Genomic DNA, 26,242 nt, shown 5'->3' on the forward strand with positions numbered 1-26,242 from the left:
TTGTGTCTATATAATAGGTTTAAAAGCTTTTCAAGCCACGAAAAGAATTGTACCCTATTCAAACAAATACATTGAAATCATATCTTAATAACAAAAGTGTTTTAAGTGTGAACTTTAAACATTTGAACTTTGTATTATTACAATGGATATTAATGAACCAGTGGAAATAACCAATGCTTAAAATCATCTATGTGTTAATGTGTCACTTAATCAAATGTAATTAAATTCTGTGTCTATATTATGTGTGAAAATATCATTCCTACTAAACATGTACTTAGATCTTTGGTAATAATAATTTTGTTATGTATAGAGGTATATTTAAGACTTTGAATAATTAATACATAAAGTTGCATTTGCATGGGAAGAAAGTCAGATCCAAGGATAAAGGGCACTGAAAAGCAGCAGAATCCATCAATAATGGACAAAAAGAAGAAATACACACAAATAAGGAAATAGGATTAGGACACTGGAGGCTATAGTTGTCTTTAACTACATCATATTGCTCTGTCATAGCTGCTGATAATTGGGTTTGTTTCTCAGGTCAGTATAGGCAAAGAAAATTTTTTTTTAAAAAACTGATCAAGGCCTGTGAGCTTATGATTCTCATGGTGCAATTACACAAAAAAGGTAAAACTAGCAGGAGAGCACAGCACTTCTAATTCCAGTGTAAAATTCCCCCCATTCGTTGCCTTAATCAGTCACGTCTCTCTGTATCTCAGAAGTCCCTTTGCTTTGCCTTGCTTCACTTACTTTTTTAATGCATTTCGCATAACACACACAGCTGAAAGTAAAGATTCTCTCTCTGGTTCCTTCAGTAATCTTTTTGCTTTTGTCTTACATAAACACAACCATCGCACTGAATAGCTACCATGAATTTACTCTAATGTATCAGTAATGTACTTTCCAATGTTCCATTCTTTATTTAGTCATTTCTGTACATTTTATTTGTTTTGTAATTTTAGATAGTCTCTGTTTATAATAACATCACACTAGATATAAATGAGCTCAGAAAAATATATGAGAACTTAAAAGATTTAAATGGCCAGAGCACGGTGGGGATTATTTTTTTTATTTTTTTTACTGTTGTGTGGGACTCTTATGGGGGCCATTATCCTCATTGTGTCGTCGGTGTCTCACAGCGATTTTGGCAGCACATTGTTTGTTGCACCGGTCAGTCATGGACCTCTCGGTTTTTGTAACCTGGCACGTTGCACCACAGCCGTCACAGCTGGACTGAAAATACGAGCATACGATCGTGTTGATTTTTACAACCATTATACTTATATTCCAGTACAGAAGCTGAGAGACATACAAATATACAGAGGGAGATGTTGCAAAACAGGAAACTGTTGTTTAGGAGAATACTGCGGCAGCGTCTTGCTCCTTAATGGTAGATATAAATAGGCTGTGAGATGAGGGTGTGTCTGTGACTGAAGTGACCATTCTCTACTGCAACATTCAGATGTAGGGTCAGAATTTGCCATCATAATAATAATAATAATAATGATGATGACTGTATTTATATTCCACTTTTGAAAACAAAGCACAAAAACAATACAAATTGCTTTGCAGTTCAAATAAAGTCAATATTAAGTGTACTTATTAAAGCAGACAGACACAGAATCAGCCATACCGACAGACATGCATGCATGGTTGTAAACTCTGGCCAAAAATAAAAAGGAAGAAGTTAAGAAAACGTTAACCTAAAAATTATTGGTCTTTTTGATTTCATTTGGAAAGATAATTTGCAAAGTCATTTATTTTTTAAGAATATATTAGTTAACTAATCGAAAACTGTCAAGAGAGATACAAGATCATTTTTCCTTGGATTTCTGTACAATTTGATTTCTTTGCATTAAAGGTAGTTGCCCCCTGGTGGCTATTAAAAAGAATTCAAGTTTATTGCAAGTTTACTGTTGCTGGGTTAGCTTTAAGCCCAGGAGCTTTTTTATATATATACAGTCTATAGGGATGACAAGGCACAGCAGTAAACATAACTGTATACAGTAAACACAGTATGTCTGTTATTTGATTTGGCAGAAATCTGTCCAGTTTCCTGGTATTTTGGACAGTTTCATGAGCAAAAATTTATATTTTGTTTGACAAAGGAAACACTAAAATACTAAAAGAGACATGTGGTCACCATTTTCAGAGTTTATTTCTATTCTTCTCCTTATTATTATCATTGTTGTTGTTGTGGATTTGTATTATTTTCCTGTTTTATACTCCTTTTTTCTGTGTTTGAGTGTTCTTAAAACACTACATCATCTGTCATTGCACGGTGACTTATCAGGCCCATGGCAGTCAAGTCAAATATCAAAAGAAGGATTTTCTGTTGGAAAATACTTTCAGCGCTGTCATGTCTGTTTTCGCAAAAATACATTCCTACCTGTCTGGACTATTTCGCTTTTTTGACAGGTGGTGTGCAGTCATGATTCTTGCGACTCTAACAGATGATTCAATTAGACAGTTTGTGTTTGCTGACAGAAGTGTGAGAGAGATGGGGGGGGGGAGAAATCACACTGCCTCACCATGTGAAGGCTGCAGACCACCCAAAATCATGGCATGCATTCACATGAACACACAAATCAAGAAAAGAGGTTGATGTGGAAGCAAAGCGGGTACTTTGGGACACAGCTTATCTGTCTGGGCTGCTTGCCCTTCGCTGGGTCAAATAGATGAGTTGAGTGAAGCAAGAAGGTGTCAGGGGAGCATGGCCGGAGGACACAGGACAGAACCCAGAGATGAAGGCACGGGGAGAGAGAGAGAGAGCTGCATTTCCTCTAATGAAAAATTTACATTGCTTTCTATAAAAGGAGCGCCTACTGGTTTTATGCCATGTGTGTTTGTGTGCGCATATCAACATGCCCTCATTTAATAATTAAAAATGTTTTAGCTAGATGCATCTGTATCTGTTTTTTCTGCTTGTGTGTGTGTGTGTGTGTGTGTGTGAGGGGTAAGGCTCTGCTCTTTTTTTTTTATGGTTTCACCAGATCCCTTCTCCCTCTTGCTCTTTCTCTGCATCTGCCTTGCTTTCTCTCTGCCTTCTTGTCCTCTTTCAGTCTGTCTTTAGGCCATCACCATTCCACAGGGGTGGATCTGAGGCCCCCAATGAATGCAAAGCACACACAAACCTTCCTGACAAATGGATAGACATGCATTTAGATGATAAGAGACTATAAGCATGCATAATTCATGCCACAGGCACAATTTTCCTCCAATTTTTAAGATGTCATTCATTTGTGTTTGAGTGTGTGGGCACATGAATACTGTCAGCATAGCATGACTCACATCCAACAGTTTTTGGGAAGCAAAGGGAGAGAGGTGTATGTGTGCATGTGTGTACATCTGTTACAGGTTAGTCTGTTATGGGAGCTAATGACTCTTTGTTTTTCCTGAATCATTTTTCTTTTATATAAAATTAGTTGATATACCTAGAGGAAAAACACCTCTGATGATGCCCATGTAGTTTGCTTTTGCCTGTGGACACACATTACAATATGGTGGTTCCGGATCAAGTAGGGAAATAGAAACTGTCTAATTGAATCATCTGTTAGAGTCACAAGAATCATGACTGTACACCACCTGTCAAAAAAGCGAAATAGTCCAGACAGGTAGGAATGTATTTTTGCGAAAACAGACATGACAGCGCTGAAAGTATTTTCCAACAGAAAATCCTTCTTTTGATATTTGACTTGACTGCCATGGGCCTGATAAGTCACCAGATAAGTCTGATCTTACCTCAGGAATTTCACCACAACTCTAGGGCACTTCTGCTGGATATTTGTAGTTTTTCACTGCCTATAGCCCTGTAAGGACCAGAAGCACAGCGTGTTTAGGGGTACTTCTAGTATTGATCTGCTGTGTAGATATACACGAGTGCTCTACAGAGCGCTCTGGGCTCACAGACAACACACAGAGAGCAAAGAGTCTGCATTAAGTGCTTAGGATTTGTCCAGGGTTAATGTCGGATTATTGCTCTGTTTGTGTTGATACTGAGCCTGAAGTGTCCATGAATAAAATATTCTTAATCCATGTATGTAAAATACATCCATCTTCCACTCTCCCCTTTGTTCTGTGTGTGCCAAGGTGTGTTTGTAATTTGATATTGTTCTGACTGCTCTGTGTGCATCTGCTTTTCTTAAAAGATCCTCATCAGCATACTGGTTTGAGAAAAGGAACGGTTGTCAGTTTTGATTTGCTAACATTGGGTAACTGTAAGAAAGATATTTAGCAATTTAAGGAGCACCACTGAACTGTTTAAATATTCATATCTGTTAAACTTTGCCTTGAAGTATAAAAGATTGGATTTAACAGAAAGAAATGGTGTGGGAACCTTTGCAATTTTTCTAAAATAATAAAAGTTTTTTGTTTAAAAAAGGCTAGTGTTGTTCTGCAGAGCATCTTTATGAAATTTGAAAGTTAACATCAGTCTAATATGTCTAATAGAAAAACACGTGCATTGACCAAAGCTGTATTATAAGCCAATTGTAAAATACGGTTTGTATTGGTACATTGTGCAAATGAAATTTAGCTGTGGTAGTGTGTAACCAGGCAGAGATGAGATGAGCAGAAGGTGAAGTCTGTAGAGATCTATTTCCACTCTATCAGGGAAGATGTGGAGCGACTACTGAAGAGGAAAAAGGAAAAAGAGGGCGTTGAAAACGGCAGAATTACTGTAAGACTACTGAGCAGGTTGGTTCTAGAGAAGGAAAAGGTGGGAAAAATGAAAGAAAGCATGGCAAATCATATTTCAGAAGGCTCTGTTGCACAAGTCTGCAACAGTAGGTTAGTTCAGTAAACTTCACTGACCTTCGTAGCACAAAGCATTTTTATCTCTTCCAGTGGACCATATTTTGTCGTATCTGCTTCACCAACTACCCTTCCTGATAACCTTGCACTACCTACTGTAGCTCTGTACTGAAGATCAAAATGAGTCACTTACACTAAGGAACCACTTTCAGTTTCTTCAGGTCTCACCTTCCTTTACAGTTGCTGTGGCTGTAAATTGAGCCAGGACATGTCATCTTTATGTCACGTCATAAAGTGTGTTGATGTGTTATTATGTACTTCATTATTTAGGAGTAATGGTAAAATGGTAAATGGCCTGTATTTGTATAGCGCTTTTCTAGTCCCTAAGGACCCCAAAGCGATTTACACAACCTGTCATCCACCCATTCACACACACATTCACACACTGGTGAGTACAGAACAGTGTTTCTATATGCTGCTTTCCCCTTTTTCATAGCCTGCTCCCTCCCACCGCATCCTCTCATTAAATTACTCGTCGAGACATCTAGCTATTTTGTCTGATAACCACATTGTCATAGATGCCACACAAACTCGGGGAAAGACCATGAGGAATTGGTATCAGAAATATTTTTTTTAAAAAAGAAAGAAATCCAATTGTGTTAATGGCAGCTTACTTTCTCCCATGAAACTAGATACTTGAGTGATTGTCTGTCTATTCTGCAGAGTGTGAATCTTGGTGTGTATCTCTGCATGCATGTAATTATTTGAATAGGAGAAAGCAAAAACAACAAAGAAGTAATGAAGGTGATTAACGATGAACATCTGCATATTCTCCTTGTTCGTCCATAACATGCCGCAGTGGTATAGAAATAACCTTCTGTTTTGGATTTTGTTGTTGTTGAGGAATATTTTATTGTCTGGTAGATGTTATAGGGGTTTTTTTTTAAGCTCATGCTTTACAGTACAGTGGTCCCTCGCTATAAACAAAAAGCAGGTTCACTTTTTGCGGCCTCACTGTTTCGCAGATTTAATTATTTTTTTGTGCCATTTTGCATGCTGTTTTTTTTTAGTTTGTTTGTTTTTTAACAGCGCATCGTGTTCTGCATCCTGATTGGCTGTAGACCATTGTCTGTCAATCTCGTGCCGTGTCTCCTGTCCAATACAGAATGCGTAAAGCTTTTTAAATTTACAAGTGTGAGAAAAGTGTATAAAGTGTGTAGTGAGGGGTTTTACAGCTTTAAAACATCTATAATAATTGTAAAAAAAAAAATGAAGTTGGCTACTTTGCGGATTTCACCTATCGCTTGTTACTTTTGGAACATAACTCCCGCAATAAATGAGAGACCAGTGTAGAACGTAATAATAAAACAAATAATAAAGAACCTAGAACCTAGAAGGCAAACTTGAAAGGGATTTTAAATTTTCAACTAGCAAAAAAACAGAAACGCATTAGGTACACCGACCGCCGGTTAAACCATAGGTCATAACCACATGCACATTTGAAACCCTACATTGTAACCTACACCATAACATGATGTGCAGTAGGTCTGGGCTATATCATACCGTTCACGGTAATACTGGTGTAATTTTGGGCAACGATAGGAAAATGACATATCGCGATAGAATGGGTAAAACGCGCATGCGCAGTGCCTATGTTTACATACGCACATGGCGGCGACGCAGAATGAGAAGAGCGAAAGCGGATCGTTAAATGAAACGGATGAACCAGAATTGGTTTGTAAAAATGCTGCAACTTCAGTGGTGTGGAACTGGTTTAGCTTTCGTCCGTCAGATACACAACAAAGCACTATTTTTGGTAGAGCATGCTAGCGGGCCGTTGTTATTACCATGTTGTTTGTAAAATACGGCACACTTAAAATCAATCCTTTAATTTTTCTGAAAATCGACAGTGCCCCTTATAATCCCGTGTGCCTTATGTATGAATTCTGGTTGTGTTTACTGACCTCGAAACAATTTTATGTTGTACACGGCGCTCGAAAATCTGTCAAATGTTTTAGTGCGACTTTGCTGAGCTACAAAGCCGCACCGCTTGATGGATTGTCGGAGCATTACGGCTATATCGTAGGCAGGCGCCTCGCGGAGTGATACGTACTGTGCTTCAACATATTACCGTATTGTGTGTGTATAACCTCTTTTTAAGTTTTGTGGATATTATACATGGTTATGCTGAGGATATGTCGGCCAATTTCAGCTGGAAATGCCTTTTGGTTAAACTGTCAGCAAGGAATTTGCATTTCCACTGTTATATTTTTATATAACTTTAATGCACATAAAAAACAGCTGCTTGTTTAAGTGAAAATACATTGATGGGGGGATGTAAAGTATTTTATCTAGTGTCAATTATATCGTCAGTTATATCATTATCGCAAATTTTCAAATGTATTTCGTGATAAATATTTTTGGTCATATCGCCCTGCTCTAATGTGCAGCTCACTAGAAATGTAAATACATGTCACATTTATACAGCGCACATCAACTGTGATAGCCTCAATATAAGGACTCACAGATGTTGCCAAATTCCTGGAAGGACATTAATGAAATTACCAGAATAGAGTGAGAGAAAGTACAAAGAAGTACCTATAAAGAAAAAAAGGAGCACAACAAAGGGTGGGGATTGAGGAAGGAGCAAAGTCCCACCATTTTATGTGTTTTATGTCTGAGACACAGTAATTAACAGATAATGCACCACACATGCTGGCAACAGCATCAGCCACTTGCACAAGTTACTGTATGTCATAGGCTCCTGGAGATTCACTACACAAGTCTAAATCAATAATAAGGCTTAGGTATAACCTAAACACTAAGTGCGCTTGTGTGAACGTCCCAATTTTCACTGCAGTGTATTTAATTAACATGTCACACGATGCGCGATTATCTCATTAATTAGCATTTGCCATATGGGAACAGTAAATGGCATTACTTTACTGTGGACAACATAAAAGTTATTGGAATCACTAAAATCATTATGTTTATTTCTGTAGTGACTGGGAATTTTACAAAGGGGGGAAAAAAGTAGTCCCAGCTAATGGGCAGACGATTGGCTACACATTAATATCACCCCAACTGGTCACAGCAGATGGCCCCGCCCCTCCCTGAGCCTGGAGGTTTCTTCCTGTTAAAAGGGAGTTTTTCCTTCCTACTGTCGCCAAAGCGCTTGCTCAAATGATTGTTGGGTTTTTCTCTTTATGTATTATTACCTTACAATATAAAAATTATTGTAAGGTAGAATACAAAAATACAAAATTCAGTACATCCAGGCTTTCTTTGCATTAGCTGGCTTGACAAAATGTAAAACTCCAGCTTCAGTCTCTTATGACTCTTCCACTCATGATAAAATAGGGATTAAAAATCACTACAAATCATGAAACATAAAAATAAATACAATAATGCAAGATTGTTACAAGTAAGCACAAAGAGTGTTAAAATAAACATTTTAATTCAAGTTAATTATTTTAACAATGCAAGCGGTGTGGGTACTGATGAGTATTTCTAACGTGAAGCTCAGAAACTTTAAAATCAATCCCTTTACTAGAGCCATCTCTGTGTCTCTTCCACAACACAACTTTGTTCTATTTTCCTCCACTCACCCCCCAACCAGTCAGGGCAGGGCCACCCCTTCCTGAGCCTGGTTCTGCTGCAGGTTTCTTCGTGTTAAAAGGGAGTTTTGGGGGTTTTTTTCCTTTCCACTGTTGCCAAAGCGGTTGCTCATAGAGGGTCATCTGATTGTTGTTCTTTTTTTCTGTTTTCTTTGTATTTATTGTAGGGGCTTCACCTTACAATATAAAAGGCAACTGTTGTTGTCTTGTGCTATATGTGCTATATAAATAAAATGGAATTAAATCAAAGGTGGCTCTCCCATACTCTTATAAAAGAGATGTGAAAATCACTTTAGTTTGTTGGAAAATGACAGTGAAATTGATTGTATTGATTGAACAGATATTCTTGGTGTGAATTCTGTTCTGCAATTCCAGCAGTGCAAAAGTGGCTTAACGGCAGATTAGAATCAATTATAACAACATTTATGTATTTTCTGCATCACCAAACACGAACATTCCCATGACATTGCGATGCATAGTTTGCACTGTGATTTTAGGTAGTCATTGCTTAACAACTTAGACATATAAAATCTGTTCCCCAGCAGAGAATCTATAACACACTTTAAACATTTATTGATCCATCTATGCTGTAAATAAAAGAATCAGTAAAAGCTGTCACTCCCAGTCAATTTTAAATCAAAACTCTGAACACATAACCCGAACAGGTTATGTGTTCAGTATAAGTTACTGCAGTGATTTAGCCAGGTAAAAAGAGAGCCACTTTTGTGACACAGAAATCTCAGAAAACTTTAAGATCGACACGGCTCGCTAAGCCATTAATCTCACTTTATAGTATACCCCTCTGGACTATAAGGGTTTTGGAAATGTCAGTGAGACTGAGAAATTGACCAGCCAGATAATAATTAGTGGATTGGGCATGTAGCATATTCAGTCTAGTAGTGCTTGGGAGTTTTGTTTGCTCAAGAAAATAAAATGATTTGGCCTTGGGAAGGCAGAATTGACATACTGTACAGGAAATGGATTAGGCAATTAGAGTTCCTCTTCTCCTGTCTTGTTCTTGTCAAAAAACTTTTCCCATTTACAAATAGGAAAAATAGGCTCTTTGTAATCTATTTTCTTATTCTCTCATGCACACACACACACACACACACACACACACACACACACACACAGTCCCTGTTTGAGGGTTCTGTCCACAAGGCAGATTGTCATATTGGATCTGATAAGACTTGGCCATGCACCCTTTTGTGCATGCAGTGCTCATGCACACACAGTAAAATCTCTCAAAAGGTGTCACACTCTGTATAAACATTCATTATTCATTCTAGAAGCCACACAAACAACACTCAGACACACACACACACTCACATGGATGAGGTAATTAGGGAAGAGACGAAAAGAATGAGGAAACCATCTCTTCACTCTGTGAAACCATCTCTTCACAGAGTGAAGAGATGGTTTCTTTCACGCACAGAAGCCTTCCTCGTGCTGTCTGACCCATGTCCACTTTAATCAGAAACACATGTACACATGCGTATCACATCGCGTTACTCTTCGGGTGAAATTACAGGTCTGATTTCAGCTTGGTGAAGATGTAGCAGGGCAACAGCAGCAGGCTCAGCCAAGGGGCTATGAATCAGTGGCTTATCAAACGCTGGCTCTAGGTATGAACTGTCATCGCAGAAAGTGCAGTAACCCATACTCTCACACTTCTGGAAAACATCTCCCTTCCACATTTGGACATAGGAAACAATGTCACATCACACACAAGGCACTGTGCCTCTTCCAGTCCCCACTTTACCCCTCTGATCAGTTATTCTGGCAGTGAGAGGAAGTAGGAGTGTGCGACAGTTGGCATGTTTAATTCAGCAGCCTCACGACAAGCCCTGTCACCATGTAGATTTATAGTATTGGGTAGAGAGGAATGAGGAGATGCTTTGGATTTAACTACCTCAGGATTCTAATGGGAGATTTAGCATGCACTTTACAAAATCACCTTAATCCAGCATTATTCTCTGAGGGGAGGGATGTGAACGAAAAATTAATAGCTTTTTCTGAAGTCAGCCCCATTTGCCCATCCTCATTTCCCCTTCAAACGATTTGTTCATAACTGCTTTTTTGTAGGTAATTAACACGCAGGGTTTTTTTTTATGAATGTTGTTTATCATATAGAGAGTTGTGCATGTAAAGCAGACATTAACATTTTTATTCACCTGTGATTACAGATAAAGGTCTAGCTTTCAAAAACAAATAAATAAATAAAGTTAAATAAAAAAGGAAATTGCTTCCCGTTTACTGATGATGAAGTATGCAATAACAGCATGTGACCTTCAAAAGGCAGAATTTTATGACTGATGTTTTACAGGATGCATTAGTACACATAAAGTTTTTATAAGTCAGGGGACACTGGGGAGACTTTAAGCCCCAACACTTTGTATTTCACTGTGTGGAATTTCTGCATCTAACCGTGTTGCAGGAGTAAAAACAAAAGAATTGTGTCCAGGCTAGTCTTAATTTGTTAAGCACCATCTTTAAAGCTCGATGTTAATCTTAGGCATCGTTGCACCAGGTTTGCATTTGAAATTTGAGCTTTAAAGTCAGTTATGTGGTAGAGATCACAACTGTTAATCTTTTTGTTTGTTGCAAGCGAAAGATCTTCTTGCTGCACTCTGAGGAAGTCCTTTAATTCCACAGTGTGTTTAACATTCAGTGGAGGAAAAAAAAAGCGGGGAGGGCCGCATGAGGCATATGAGACTTTTATCTGGCAAGATGAGCGTTGTGACAGTCTGAAGCCCAGGTTTTCTGGGCTGTCTGTCTGGGTGTCCTTCACAGTGAGGGCTTGGATGCAGGGGAGGGGGAGTTTTGAAGCGACAGAAGGCTCTGCCTAATAGCCAGTCTGTTCTCCAACTCTGGCCATGTATCTCGGTCTCATAGACACACAATTTTTTTTTTCTCCATTGCTTTTTCTGTCCATTTGTGTCCATGACATCATTTCGTATATGAAGGAAGAGATTGCAGCCACTATGATTGCTGCAAATCTAGTGTAAAGAGGATTTAATTTTCAAAATCTCTCCAGATTCCAGGATAGCTCATTGGGGCACCTGAGCTCTCCACTTATTAAGGAGGCGTCAACATTCTGCTGTTAAAGAATGGGGTTGTTTAAAAAGAGGCAACAGAGGGCAGCCGTGCCAGCCTGCCAAATGTGTGGGCGCTGCTTTGACTAGTCAGTCTTCATAATGGCTGTCTGCCTCTGGGACAGAGCCAGCTCACTGGTCATATAACAGACTGTATAAATGAGGCAACCAAGACCTCCCTTCAGAAACCCTGGCTCAATCTTACTGTAGTTCCTTTGCAGTCAGGAACACAGGGTGGAATCTGACATAGGATATAATAAAGGACAGAGATTGGACCAGGAAACATAACAGCTATGCTGGAGTCAGAAGCACTAGGGAGAAGAAATGCAAGAAGTTTTAAGTAAAAAGGAGAGTATGTATATTGTAACCTGTCACTATTCATTACCTGTAAGGTGATGCTGCCTTCTTGAGAAACAGATAAAAGTTTATCTCTTCAGTGTGTTTTTCTCTCCTATTTTCACTCTTGTGAGCTTTAGATTCAAACTTCAAAGGTACTACTGGAATTTCGATTTAAACCAAAGTCTGCATTTAAAATTTGCATACATGTTGATTCCAGAAGTTGCACAACTGTTAGGCTCGCCCATCAGTTAGTCCAGAGCCATGCTGCCAGTGCAGTGGTGCTCTTGCAGGATTGTTTCTTTCACAGTGAAACAGCAAACAGCAGTGTTTGCATTTTATCACAAGACTGTAGGTTAGATCACAGTGAGCAATTTATGATAAGTACCCTTACAGTTTAGAAATGGAACCTAGTTTTTTGGTGTTATAAAAATGAATACCGGCATATTTGTAATAATGTAGAAGTGTAGAAAATGGCAAAGTATAATGTCCTCAAGATCAACCCACATCCAGTACAGTTGTCCTCGTATACCGCTCCCTTTGTTAGACATTGGAGAACCATTACGGTGATTCTGTTATCTACTTTTGCGCTCCTCTAAGGGATCTTTTTAATGCCATTCATTGCCATTTAATTTGTGACCAAGGGTATAATGGTTGTAGAAAATTGAAAGGAAAAAGCAGGGAGCGATGGATGAGGCATACAAGCCTATAGGGGTGTGCTATTCAAGGTAATTGTTGACAGATTAAAAACCCCATGGTGTAGAAGAGCTTTTAAGAAAGTATCCCTTGTCTGCACACAGCTATTTACCTAGCAAGTGACAAGATGCTTCTCTTCTTGTTGAAGCAGTTTTAATTCACCATTAACACTAATCAACAGTTTTATGTTTGTGGGCTACGGGATTGGATTGCTGCAGTTCTCCTCGATTAATTTCTCAATTGCCCCCGTGGCCACAGAAATTTCAAACTTACAAAGTGAGCCAATGTAAGATAGAGGCTCTACAGTGGTTTAATGCTCTTATCTGAATGGCTCTGCATTAATTCCTCTGTATGATTAACAGCAGGTAGCTGTGTCGAAATGATCAAGAATTTAGTTTATGGGATAATGGTGTTCATCCAACTTCTTATACATGCTGCAGCACAGACAGACCTGTGTGATTGTTCTGATTGGCTAGGCGTCAGCACACCATTTTATTCTGCTTCACCCACCTTTTCTGTCTCGCTTCGTGCACTCTCTACACAGGAGAAAGCATCCTTGGCAACACATGCATCATGCGGTCGGTTGCTTGCACGCACTCCTTGGTTGGAGTAGTAAGCAGCACACTTCCTGATGTATATTTAAAAAAATAATCGCATGCATGAACATGAGTTTGAACGGGTTCTACTTAAGGCGATACATCTGGTGGATGATGAGATGGATTTTATCCTCGCTGCTCCCGTTTTGTTCTGATGAATAAGCTGTGGTGCTCACAGAGGGTCATTTTAAACAGCCCCTAGCTCCCTGTCCCCTGTACCATGATTCATTGCCTGTTATTGTGCCTTGTCTCTTGACTTCCTTTGCGAACTGATTAAGTCTTTGGAGCAGCATGAAGACACCACAGGGTGCTGCAATGTTTATTGGGGACAGACAGTCCCAGCGAACAGTATGAATAGACCAGTGACTCTGAAAGAGGCAGACTGTCATTGTTTATAGCAATTAGTCAGTCTTTTCACAGTTTGCATCATATTAGTCGGTTTTCTCTTTGGTCTACAAGTTTGTTTCACTCTCTTCCAGTGATCACCAGAGTTTAAATATGAATATTTAAAGACTTTTATCTCAAAATAAAATTTAATTAGAAAAAGGTTTGTGTGCTTAATTCATAACTGATTGGATAGAAGATTATGAATCCATTTCTTGGATTGGAGCCGTTTAAAAATTAAATAATTGTATAACAGTATTTTCTTACAGTTTTGCAGTCTGCTGCAGTCTAAATATTGTGATGGTACCAGTTATATTTCCTGGGGTAAAGAATCTTTTCAGCTCAATAAATCACGATGTAAACAAAGCCGAAATTTCTACAAGCATTGTTCGACAAGGGTTAGTGCACACATGCAGGCGGGGTCGCTATGTACGGATTTGTCATTAAACTGCCCGGGGAGTTTTAACAGCCTTGTAGATGATCTCCCATCTCAAGGAGGAATAACAGTGTTGTGGTTATTTTATTTGTGTCAAGGCAAGACTCTAACATCATGAATTTTTTTGTAGAGTATCATAATGTGTTACTGATTTCGATACGGCTACTAATGTTTTTCTCTGGGAACCCGTCTCGTTGTTGTTGTGCTTAAATCCTCAGTGAATTAGGAAATATAAAGCAAAATGGAATATTTTATGCCAAAATAAATGAAACCATCCAGACCCACCCAGCATGCCACCTATTTGCGTGTCATTATGTTAAAGTGACTCTCAAATAATACAATTGCAAAGTGTATTTATGCTTTTTCGAATATGAAATGCAGTGCATCAGTCAGTGGTTTAAAAACAGATGAATTTCCAGCTGTGACTCATCGATTCTGATATCCACCTCTAATGCCTGCACTGCATGTCACACCTTTGCTCAAACAGCAGCCTCTCGATTACTGTTCTCACACTCGGAGGTTTTATTTTTCTGCCATAACAGACAAAAACCTTGTAATATTGTAGGTGTTTTGAATTACAAATAAAACGAAACTGCAGAAAGAACAATATTGGAGACATAAAAAGGTGGCCAAAAATATGCACATAAAATGAATTGTTAAACAGTAGATAAAGGTAAGTACTTTACTGACCTGTATAGCCTGATGTTGGGGTGCGTTGTTCTGAATTTTTAGAGCTCTCAGTGCAGAAAATAGTTAGCTTTTCTCCTCAGTCTACTTGGCCAAATTGGACAGATTTTGTCTGAAGGTCAGAATATAGAAAAATCATTTGTTGTCAAAACAAGCAGATGCAGTCACACTTTGAAACTAATCAATGAAGGCATAGAAAGTGATAGAAGAGTGAGGGGAAAATGCAACTGTGCCTTTTAGCCGGTAGAATCTATATTTGCGCACACACACACACACACACACACACACACACACACACACCATTTAGATATTACTGGGCATACCATCAGAGATGTTTTGGTTGTTTCCCCAGTTTGAATTTCCATCTTGTGCCATTGCCATCAGACCAGAGAGATCTGGGCAACTGATACTAGTATTTCCTTTCCCTTAGCAGTTGTTTCTTCTTCACTATATAGAGGTGTTTTTAGTTGTACTGCCTCTGCAGTTGCACTATGGTTTTTGGGAACTGCTCGTAGTTGAGCTGCAACTCCTCTGGGTGAGGGTCTCGAGGATCTGTTCTTGGGTCCTTGAATCCATCTTCACCTAGTAGAAGTCGGACATGCTTTGTAGTGCACAGTTCCAAACAAGCTGACTTCTTCGTCTTAATCTCATGCTCCCACCGCATCCTCCTTTTTTTTCACCCTTACTCTGTATCCTATATATAAAGGTTTAGTGCTGCTATCTGGGCCAGCCTTTTCACTTCCACCAGAACACCATGTCTTACTCATGACCCAGTGCCTCCGAGCTGAATAAAGAATCCTGAATTTTTCAGGCTGTGTGCGAGGGAGCTTCATTTGTTGTTCAGAAGATTAAAAAAAACTGCTTAGGAAAGACTGCAGATAATAGGGCCTGTAATGTTGGTATGTTCAGGGAAGAAACTTATTTTGTAAGCATGACTTGTTCAAACCAGCAAGCCTGCCTTTGATTTGATGCCAGGTCTCTCAAGGTGCAGCAATCACCTCTTTATTTGTTTTTGTTTTTTTAGTGCATGGATAATTTCTCTGTGACCTTTCAAGTGATCTTTCCTTTCCTCAGCATCAGGGATTTGAATTTCGCTGGCTTCACTGATTCATCCAGCCCAGGAGGTCTGCTCCTCAAGGCATTTTAGGATGCATCTGCTCCTAGATAGATGCCATTCTCACAAGCATTTATCTGGAAAAGAAATTCCTTAAAAAAAAGAATTAGTGTATTGAATTAAATTAAATTCAACTCCTAATTAGCCACATGCCAAAAATCAAGAAACATCAACGCATCTAGATTTAATCTTAAAGAATAAACCACATAAATTTCTGTCAGTGGTGCTTGCCTTAATCTTAAGTGATCATGTTCTAATTTTACACCTTCGAGACAAACTAAACATTTCATTACACAGCCAACAAAACAGTTTGTTGTTGTTCCTTAAGGATATTACAGAGGACAGTACAAAGGATATTACAAGAAATGTCTCAGATGTTAAGGATAGGGGAAAATAGCACCTGAATGGATTGCCGCCAGGACCTTAACAACTGTGTCAGGGCATTTAGAAATGCTCACACTTATTTTGTTCTGCTGATTGCGAAATTAATCCAGCAAATTTTAGGGGACTAAGATCAATAGACTTACTTAATTATGGGCATGCTTTTTCCCTACGCAAGCTTCTTTCTATAGCTTGTGTCCTTGTTCTTGGCAACATTCCTATGAGTGCTTGACTATGCAGATGTAATTTATATGGATACTGTTGTCCGTGTTCTTAAGCCCCTCGATACATCGCTGTTCTCTTAAATTTATTAAAGGAAACAGCTCTAACACCCTTCACTGTATCTTATTTGAATAGATGTGATGGCCATCAATGGAACATCTTATTTTTTTAATAGAAAAAGACATTTTTAATAAAGTATGGTATCATTTATTGACTTAGAAATATTGGATACTGCACTCAAAGAATGCATTATGTTGAATGTAGCACTTCGGATTTCCTTAGGTTAAACAGATTTTTTTTCACCTTGAAACAGTTTTAGCTTATCTTCAGGTACTCTTTTTTTCCTTAACATGTCTGCTGTGCTTATTATATTCCTTTTTTAAATGCACTGCCTTTTGAGCTTGTATTATAGCCTGCCAAAAGCTGTTGCCGTTTCGTGTGTAGTAAATAACCTGAAGAATGTGGACTAGTGGAACTTTAAAAGAAACGCTTTAAAATCTGTTATCCATACCTTTCACTCTTATTTATTACCACTTCCTTCCTCTTGTCTCAGCGGCACACATTTAAATCAAGATAATATCGCTTTTCTTCCATCACTCTGGCTCTCCTTTCTTTGTTCTCTGATATTTAGCGTTCCGAAGCTCGACCGAATGGTCTTCCTTCACCTTTCCGTGTCACTCCTTTTCCCTCCTCTGACTTGCCCTTACATTTCTCCTCATTAGAATACATTCATATCTCAAATTCTAGCTAACAGGATCATCACAGTGCAAAGTGCTGGGAAGATCACAGGGGTGCTTTTAATGAAAGGTGTGTGTGCATGGGCCATTTCTAAATTACTCATCCGTAGACAAGGTTGTCAGATGAAAGGAAAGAACATAAATCCACGGAGAGAAGATGGATGTTGATGACTTGATGGCAAAAGAAAGAGAAGGATGTAAGCCTCTCTAGGACTATTAGATCAAGCAATAGTGCGTAGATGGTAGATTACTCATAATACTCGAGTCTGTCTTTACTTTTTTACATTATACGTTGCCATTTACATTTTTTTCACCATCTTCCTTCGTTATTTCCTTAATGTTCTGCTCTCCTTTCGCTCGTCATCTCTTGTCAGAAATCTGTTTTTAGTGTTAAATCATCCTTCAGAAGCAGCGAATTTTACTTCATTAAATAGTAGCAGAGTGCACTGCTTGACTGGAGAGTAAGGGTAAGAGTCTGTCCTCATGGGCTCTATCAATAACCATTAAGGATCCTCTCTCATTAGACCAAACCTCATAGACCCCCAGGGCTTGAGGAATGGGCTCAGCCATCTTATGTGATGGGGTACGCTTAGATGGCATCACCACTGTTTGGAAATGCAAATTGCAATAGTTATTTCCCCCTCCGGATGATTGTCATGAGGACTATGTACATAGCCTTACTCTTGTTCAACCTCTTTGCTTAATCAAGGAGAACCTCACTCCCCTATCAGCGACCTGCAGTTTGCTTTTCAGCTCCTCCCTTTTCTGTCTCTCTATTTACACACACACACACACACACACACACACACACACACACACACACACACACACACACACACACACACAGCATATCCAAGCTACTGCAGTATGATTATTCATATGGCAATGAGGCTGGCTCAAGCTGGCAAGGCTGCCACAGCAGGATGGGACTCTTTCCGGATGATGACTTAGGAGTCTCGCAGCTCCTCTGCCAAGAGCAGGGAATTCAAACTTAATCAGGGCAAGGACCCCTCCCTCCTCCATCTACTAGAGAGCTCCCTAGGCTATGGCCAAAACAAAAAAAAAAGATTAAAAGAGACAAAAGTCAAAGTATAGGGATCATCACATGCTTGCCCCCCCCTCTGTTTTTGTCACAGGGAGACAGAGGTTTTCTCTAGTGAGCGATGGAGTCACTCTGGTTCTACTGGTGAAACTTTTCTTTGTCACTCAGAGAGGAAACATTAGTAAGATTAGCTTTTTCCTACTCGATCAATCCTATCTAAACCCGTATCTCTTTCTCCCTCACACACACACACACACACACGCACGCACGCACACACACACACACACACACAATGCTTATTGTCCATCCATCACCCAGAAGCATAGCCAGCACGTTACACTGAAGACCATGCCTGCTCTGTAGCAGCCCTCTCAGCCTTCAGCTCTACTCTTATCCGCTGGCCATGGTCACATAAAGAGAAGGAGGCAATGATCAGTCGTGATCAATAAAACATCAACTGCATTAAGGCTTATGAATAAGTCATGGATGGAAAGAACTAAGTCGTCAGAAGACATGCACATATACAATCAGCTAAGTGATCTTTTACTTAGGCCAGGGAAGATGAACAGACAGAAAAAGAGAACAAATCAAAGCCTTTGAGTTATGGGGAACTTATCTCCCATCCACTGTATGTTGAAAGCTCTACTGTCTTTTTTTTTTTGTCCACTACATGTCCCATTCACAGCCTCACTCTCACTCAATTAATGGCATTTTCCTCTGGGTGGAATAAATAAGTTATAACATCCATGTGTCCTAAAGCTTAGCAAAGACCATCTGAATATAAATAGTTCATTTGCCTCCGTAGTGTAGGCCTCACTTGTGCCTCTCTTTGTGTGTGTGTGTGAGGAGCAGGGTGACTGTTTTGGTTGACTGGAGATGCAAGATGAAATTGCCTTACACAAATAAGTCTGTCAACGTTTTACCCCAAACACCATCTCAGACAGGACAGAGCTTTGTGAGAGCTCAGGGCTCAGCTCAATATAGACTTTTGTGTGCTATGCAGATGACAATGAATGAACAGCCTGTGTGATGCAGTAGACAGCTTGAATCCTCAGTAAAGTTGGTCTAGTGGATAAAAGCACAAAAGGTAACTTTGCCAAGAATTTGAGTTTACGGAGCTGTGGAATAATTAATTATTTTGACGCTTAAGTGAGATTGTACAACTAAATAGAAACTTACCCTGTGCTATTTGTCTTGTTGACTCTAATATCATTACTTTTGGCAGTCAGTAAGTTGGCGCTGGATGCCAAGGTGTGTGTGTGTTTCTGCATGATTATTATAGCTTCTTGGTTTATAGTGTTGTTTTACAGTTTGACCAATAACTAAACTGGTGTGAACTCATTGAGATCTGGAAGGCTAATATGGTTCTAATTACAGGTCATACACATAGGGACTACCAGGTATTCTTGCATGTCATGGTGTTCTTTGATCAGCTTCCCTGTTTTGAGTTTCTATTGTGATGATCTGCTCCTCGAGGAGGTGCAGAAAGGGAGAGAAATCAGTTCTTTGTTTCTGCCAACAAAAGTGTGTCAGACAGGAATATTCAGGGAGCAGTGCTCTGAAAGGTTTTGCTTCCTGGTAACAAAAATTGGGATTTTTTTTTCCCCCTCAAAGATTGTGCTATAAATGACATGGACAACAAAGATGGAAGAAGAAAGGTGGCAAGGAAGCTTCAGGGAAGCAGAGATCGAAGGAAATGTATCTATAACAGAAAAATGAGGTAACATTCACAAAATAAGGTCTAGAATATATTTATTAGTTTGCTGCTTTTTTGTTCTTAGATGAAAAGTTTCAGTTTAAAAGTGTCAGGACGATGTAATATCTTACATCGTCCTGACACTTTTAAACTGGTTATTGTGTCTTGTCAAAACATCTTAGTGTTAATATCTTTAGTATTCACTGCGTCAGTGTTTCGGTGGTTAGTATGTAGTAGTAGAACTGAAAATAGCATTTGGGTCAATATCTTATTGAAATAGCTTATTTCAGTTTTCTGTGTTTTAAGATTGTGGCTGGGTGTTGTATAGAGTACTAACTGTAGCTACCCACAGGTAGAATACTACTACGTGATGTAATAGTCTTTCAATAATATATTAAATTAGTCAGTGAGATCCAAGCTCTGGGGAGACCAATCCATGACTGCTAGTGTTCCATTGTATGTTTTTCTATCCAGACATGCTTTTACTAAGCGTGTGTTTGGGGTCATTGTCACACTGAAAAATGAAACCCAAGATCTGATGGTACTTTTCTGTATAATAATTCCATCAACATTGTCAAGACATCCCTGGCTAAAATGCAGCCCCAAACCATGATATTCACACACATGGGGTTAGATACCAACTTGGAGTTAGTAGCTTGCCCATGGATATTTGTATTTGGCATACAGCCTGGAGCAGCCAGAGGTCGAACCACCAACTTTCAGTTTAGTAGACGACCTGCCCTCCGTCCTCCATCACTCCATAAAACATACTGCCACTGATTTTCAGTCCGTTCTTCTGTAGTTTGGCATACTTCATTCTTTTCTTTCTGGTTCTCTTCCTTAATAATGTCTTCTTGACAGCTACCCTTCTGCTGAGACCATCTTTGATGCGACTTTTTTAAACAGTAGATGGATCAGCTGAAGGGTCCTGAATGACTGACTTTTGGATACTGTTCATTTCCTGTAGATACCTTTTTTAGACCAGTCTCTTTTTTTTTCGAGATAATGTCGAGATACAAGTTTTCTGCTAATAGCTCTTCGGGAATCATCTTGTTGGCTGTCAAACTGTGTTATTGTTGGTACTTTTTGTACATTGAACTAAAGAAATGGGAACATGTTATGTGTTGTTGTGACAGGCTGCTAGTGACACAGTGCCTAAAGGTACAATTTAATACCGATTCTTTGCTAAGCTTTCTGTAATGTATAGATTCATCGCTTGAGTTTAGTGCATAGATAAAAGGATTTCCACTGAAAATATTCAGGTATAAGCACTAGATTGGCTACTTTTTCAGTCATTTTCATTGTCTAATGATTGAATAAAGAATAACAAAGAATAGCTCAAGACTGTTGAACAGTCTGATTATAACAAATCTTTCCATCACATCTCCTATACATCAACTTACATACATTTCAAGACATCAGAGAGAATGTTTTATAAAATGACTTGTGTTGCACCCACATCACACTAATATGTTCTACAAACAACTGTTACTCGCATTATAACTGTTTTGATACTATGTGCAGAAGCTTTCCAATTATTAGTTCCTGCACCGAGTGCTTGTCTGGGAATATATTCATTTGTTTTATTAACTATCATTTGTAACCATTTGCGTGGAAGAGATTATTGATTAAAATGTACCTGTTGCTGTTTGCTCGTCATTAAACCTCCAAATGTAAAAACTGAAAGCAGCACTGTACCAATACAACATACTATTGAGAGTGATAAAGAAAAGGCATTAAAAGCCTGGCATTCATGTACATCTTTAAGTATGCAGGCAATCAAACCTCCATAATAGTTTATTTTTCCTTCTACTGTAGTTTGTGGCCTGCAAAGTAGAAAGTCAGAGGTTTATTTGAACTAAGCTCTTCTTTGCGTATTCATGCTTTGATAGATGAGTGTAAATTCACATATATAAATGCAAACTACCTGCCCAAGGTCATAGAAAGCGATTGCTTTGAATTGATGTATTTGAACGGCGAGATTAAATGGCATAGCCCTAAAGTGCACTGAATCTCTGTGAATTAAATAGCTTCCACATACTGTGAATAAATGTGTGTATGTGTGTGTGTTTAGAAAAAGATGCTGACATGTAGTCTTTTAAAAATGGATGTTGGCCTGTAGATTTAGATGGAAAATCATAATGAGAAAGATCGGGTGGGAGAGAAGTTACAGGAGAGTTGCTTATCTGGCATCACCAGTGCTCCGTCACCCTTTCGACATTGTCCAATTAGAGCATATGATTAGTGTAGACTGTCTCCAGTGAAATTGAATCTATCAGCCAGGCTCAAATTACAACAGGTCCCTGCAATTTAGCTATCACTTTGTCTCTGTCAGCTCAGAGCTGCTGATATAAAACCGACAGAATGGATGATTTCTACTTAAGGCGTAGCTTGATTGAAGCTGATTACATTTCACAAAAGGTTTATTATATTTCCATAACATGCGTGAGTGTTGAACTGTGTGGGTGGCACGGTGCTGTTTGTGTGACAGCTTTCAGATGTTTGCGGAAAAAGATAAAAGAGAGGAAAAGCTGGAAGACTGGATATGATATAACATGTGTGTTTTTCTGTCATCTAGGCTGCCTGAGCCACGAGCAGAGCCCATGAACCCACGGGACTTTGAAGACAATGATTCTGGACCATCAATGGACCACGCCCCCTGATACAAGAAGATCAGACTCTTATTACGTCCACCTGTCCTTCACTGTCTGCTTCAGCCAGCCATCAGCTCGCTTGAGCTGTCAGGCTGGCCCTCTCTCTGTCAGCCATCTCCCTGGGACCTCGCCCTCCCCTTTCAGTGCCTGCTGGCAGTAAAGTGACCTTGAAGAAAGCTACTGTGACAAATATGGATAGCCACATCTTTTCTACTCAAACTTTTCTAATTCCTCACTAGCTACTAACTTTCTTTAATTGAAGCACGCAAGTTATGTGCAATCAATTACCATCAGGCTCAATTTTCACAGCCAGTCAGATCCTTGGCTTACTGGTGAGCCTGGCTGACTTAGACGGTAGCCTGGGTAGGCAGCCGAGCAAAGCATATGTTAAGCCCAAACTGATGTCAGCAATAGGAAATTCTTTGACACGGTGCACTTCACTCTTCATTTATTTGCAATATCATTTTGGCTCTGCTGTCTTGACAAACCCTCTGGACACTCTCGGATATAAAAAGGGAGCATTTCTCAGATGCCACAATGCCTTAGATTGTCAAGAGAATTTATTGTTCTGGGTGTTTTATGTTGATTGTATAAAAGGGGGGGGGAAAGGAAACTGTCATATGTGCTTTATATCATCCTGTTGCTTTCACCTTCTCTTTTCCCCACATCCTCTGCCCTACCCTGTCTCAGAAGGCTTGTAGATTTGTGCCACTTCCTCATGTGCTTGTCAGATTTATTATCAAAGGTGGGGGGACATTTTGACATCTATCGATCGGTGAATGTTGCTGACTCTTTGTTAGGTGAAAATTGAACCACATTTTGCGCAAAACAGCTCTCCAGCAGTTATCACCTTTTATGTACTGTAATGTAAAGGCTCATTACTCCTGGCCAATCTGCACCGAGTGACAGATTACATTCCAGACAAGTGTATGCACCTCCTACCTTGACCTGCTCATCCATACCTTTCATTTATGATGTACTGCCATGCGTCTGTCTGTATCAGCAGTTTGTTTTTAATGTGATTGATTCTGTTGCCTTAAATCCACAATTGAAAGCTGTGTCACCCATAATATGTGGGACAAGTTTGACAACAACATGACTTCACCACTGTAGCACTACACTAAGATGCACTGAGCGTATACCTTCCCAAGGGAAATGTTGGTTTGTCAACAGTCTATTTAAAAAACTGAAAGCGCTTTTTTTTCTTTTTCCTAGTATAACAGCACACAGGAGTCTGGCTATCTGATGTTTTCACTTGTTTTTATTTGTCTATTTTTGTCTTAAATCTATAAATAAACTGCTTGTTTCTTAGATTGGATGCAGATAATGACATTCATATCTCCACTTTAAGAGCAATTGTTTTTATCTCTTGCAAAACTCTAGAAACATATGAAGATCATCAGTCAACCAAGTCACCATTATCAGAAAACCTTACAGGCATGTGAGACTTTTCCTTTTTCTGATAGATAGAGACAGGAAACAAGATGAAATGCCCTAAAGAGGGAAATCGGGAAGTGGAGAATCTTTTTCCATTAAAATTCAAAGAAGCAACACATTCAGAAAGTGCTGGGAATGGGAGGTTTGGAAACAAGAGGGGGTGATGGAGCAGGAGAGCTCTTTAGGGTCTCTGCTTCTCCACAAATGCATTTAAATGCACACTAGCTTCATGCCTATAGTCTCAGATGAGCTAGAACCCACTTTGATCAACTCCTAACCTGAATCTGAAAGGCTTTGTCTCTCCGTCACTCGTGTTCCTTTCTCACATTACTTTTCAGACACACCGTGTGACGCATTTCACTTCACACCCAGTTTCTCCCTGAGCTGCTTCATCAAGCCAAGAATGCTTTCTTAGAGCATAATTGAAATATTGACTCAAACAAAACACTGAGACATTGACTCTGACAAACTCATTTAGCCTCTGGTTGCTATCTAGATGATAACATCTAGTTTGGTATTCTCTAATTGGTTTAACTTTTGATCTTCCAACATTTACTAAGCCATTGCCTCCTGTCAAAGCCCCAGAGCACTTAAACCCCTTTAGAGATTCTCTTTTGTTGTGAGCGTTTTAGTGTCTGCGGCTAAATTGATTTAAGTTAGTTAGGCGTGGGCATAGTCAGATACAAGCTCCTGTGTTATCAAATGGAGGCTGGTTTTATTATCCCTTCATGTGCGTTGCTTATGTCATGGAGCAATAATGACAAACCTGAGAAGGGAGGGGAGGGGGACAATGTGCCCGTTGTCAGGGGAGAAAATGCAGAGGAAACGATTGTCGGATCTCATTTAGCTGGGAGACCACGAGGTTTCTTTTTTTCCACACCCAATTACACCTGCTCTTCCTCGTACACTTCACCGAGCATGATCACACACCGTCACAAAGGTGTGCAAATAAACAGAAGCTCAGTTTTAAGACCTCCACTTTTCTTATGGGGCAAGAAGAAAAAAAGCTGTTTGTGTATTTGTATTGACATGAATTAATTGCTTCATGGGTTGTGAGATTGAATTAGCTACGTGACAGGCTTGCTAGTGGTGGGGATGAAGCTTTGATTGCCGCCATTAATGGAGCCTGTTTCTCTGCCGTCATTTTAAAAGGCAGTCAGAGTCTGTGGGTTTCCCAGTAATGGAGCAACTCCGCCACTCACCAACCCACCAAAACATGCCCTAATGATTCTGTTTATTAGCGTGCAATAGCGGCAAGAGAAATAGGAAATTTCTCTAATAACAGGCTCCACACTGCGCTGAAATGTATCTTGCACGTGCACACTGTGTGTTTATTTATGTGTGTGCTTTTTTAAGTATTTGTTAGGATGTGCGTTTGCAGAGACCCACACCTCCACCCTCGCCCAGTTGGCATGTATCTTTGAGTAGAATGTATTGCTTCTCTCACAGTAAATGCACTCTCTTATTCATCTTTTCCTCTGGTCTCTTCAGACACACACATGCGCACCTGCACAAATACAAACAAGCAAACAGGCATCGGTCTGAGGTTGCTAGTTGAGATTTATTTATTTTACATTTTCATCAGTTGGCTTTCGGTTTAAGCACTCTCGCTACAACCAGATATGACTGCTATAACACCTGACGTGGTGGTGAAAATCAAAGCTAGTGTCACCTTGAAAGCCAATATTTTCATCACCTGTGTCGACTTATAAGGGTTTTCAATCTGCACCCTACAGAGAGGGAGATGAAGAGCAGTGGAAAAATTTGATTAGGTTATTAGGGTTTTTTTTTTTTTCCACTTTGACAGTTGAAGTTTTCAGGACATTTTTAATTCTGTAGCAAAAATTGCAAATTGTTTTGCACATTTAGGCAAATGGGTAAGCATAATTGTTATATAATAGCCTATTATTTCTGTCTTTGATTAAACTATATTTCTTCTTTGTTGAATAGATTTTTTATATCACCAAAGTATGCTCATATTCACACATATAAAAGCCAATTTAGGTGTGAAAATCCACAAAACTCGCAAGCGCACATCATAAAAGTTGTGTGAACATATTTATAAGACTTAAATGTACTTTGTTACCATGGAGGAGCCTGTTTCACCATCCATAAAAGAGGCAAAGGATGTGTGGCAATGCAGCAAGAGAACCACAACAGAGCAGAAGATGCAGAAGAGTGCAGCTAATGGTTAAGTCGATGAGAATCAGTGGCCAGACAGATAAGGATGTGTACTGATTCCAAACACCGGTTTGCTACTGTGGTATCTACACATAGTATTCTACAATCTCAATATGAATTAAAGAGTGGACTTTCACATTAAGATATCTTTACTAATCCCACAGAAGGACTATTTGTTT

The 26,242-nt window shown here is 39.3% G+C and overlaps 1 protein-coding gene across 4 annotated transcripts in view; it reads left to right on the forward strand.

The window, feature by feature from the left end:
- Positions 1 to 23,756, forward strand: part of trim44 (tripartite motif containing 44) — a 42,978-nt gene extending 19,222 nt beyond the window's left edge. For all 4 annotated transcript variants that reach the window (XM_080304866.1, XM_026176414.2, XM_026176413.2 and 1 more), the window contains one exon: positions 22,370 to 23,756. In XM_080304866.1, the coding sequence (XP_080160992.1) occupies positions 22,370 to 22,378 (9 nt within the window). In that variant the 3' untranslated portion in view covers positions 22,379 to 23,756. The remainder of the gene's footprint in view (positions 1 to 22,369) is intronic.
- The last annotated feature ends 2,486 nt before the right edge of the window (positions 23,757 to 26,242 follow it).

This window comes from Astatotilapia calliptera, chromosome 7 (assembly GCF_964374335.1).
Source record: "Astatotilapia calliptera chromosome 7, fAstCal68.1, whole genome shotgun sequence".
Lineage (NCBI taxonomy): Eukaryota > Metazoa > Chordata > Actinopteri > Cichliformes > Cichlidae > Astatotilapia > Astatotilapia calliptera.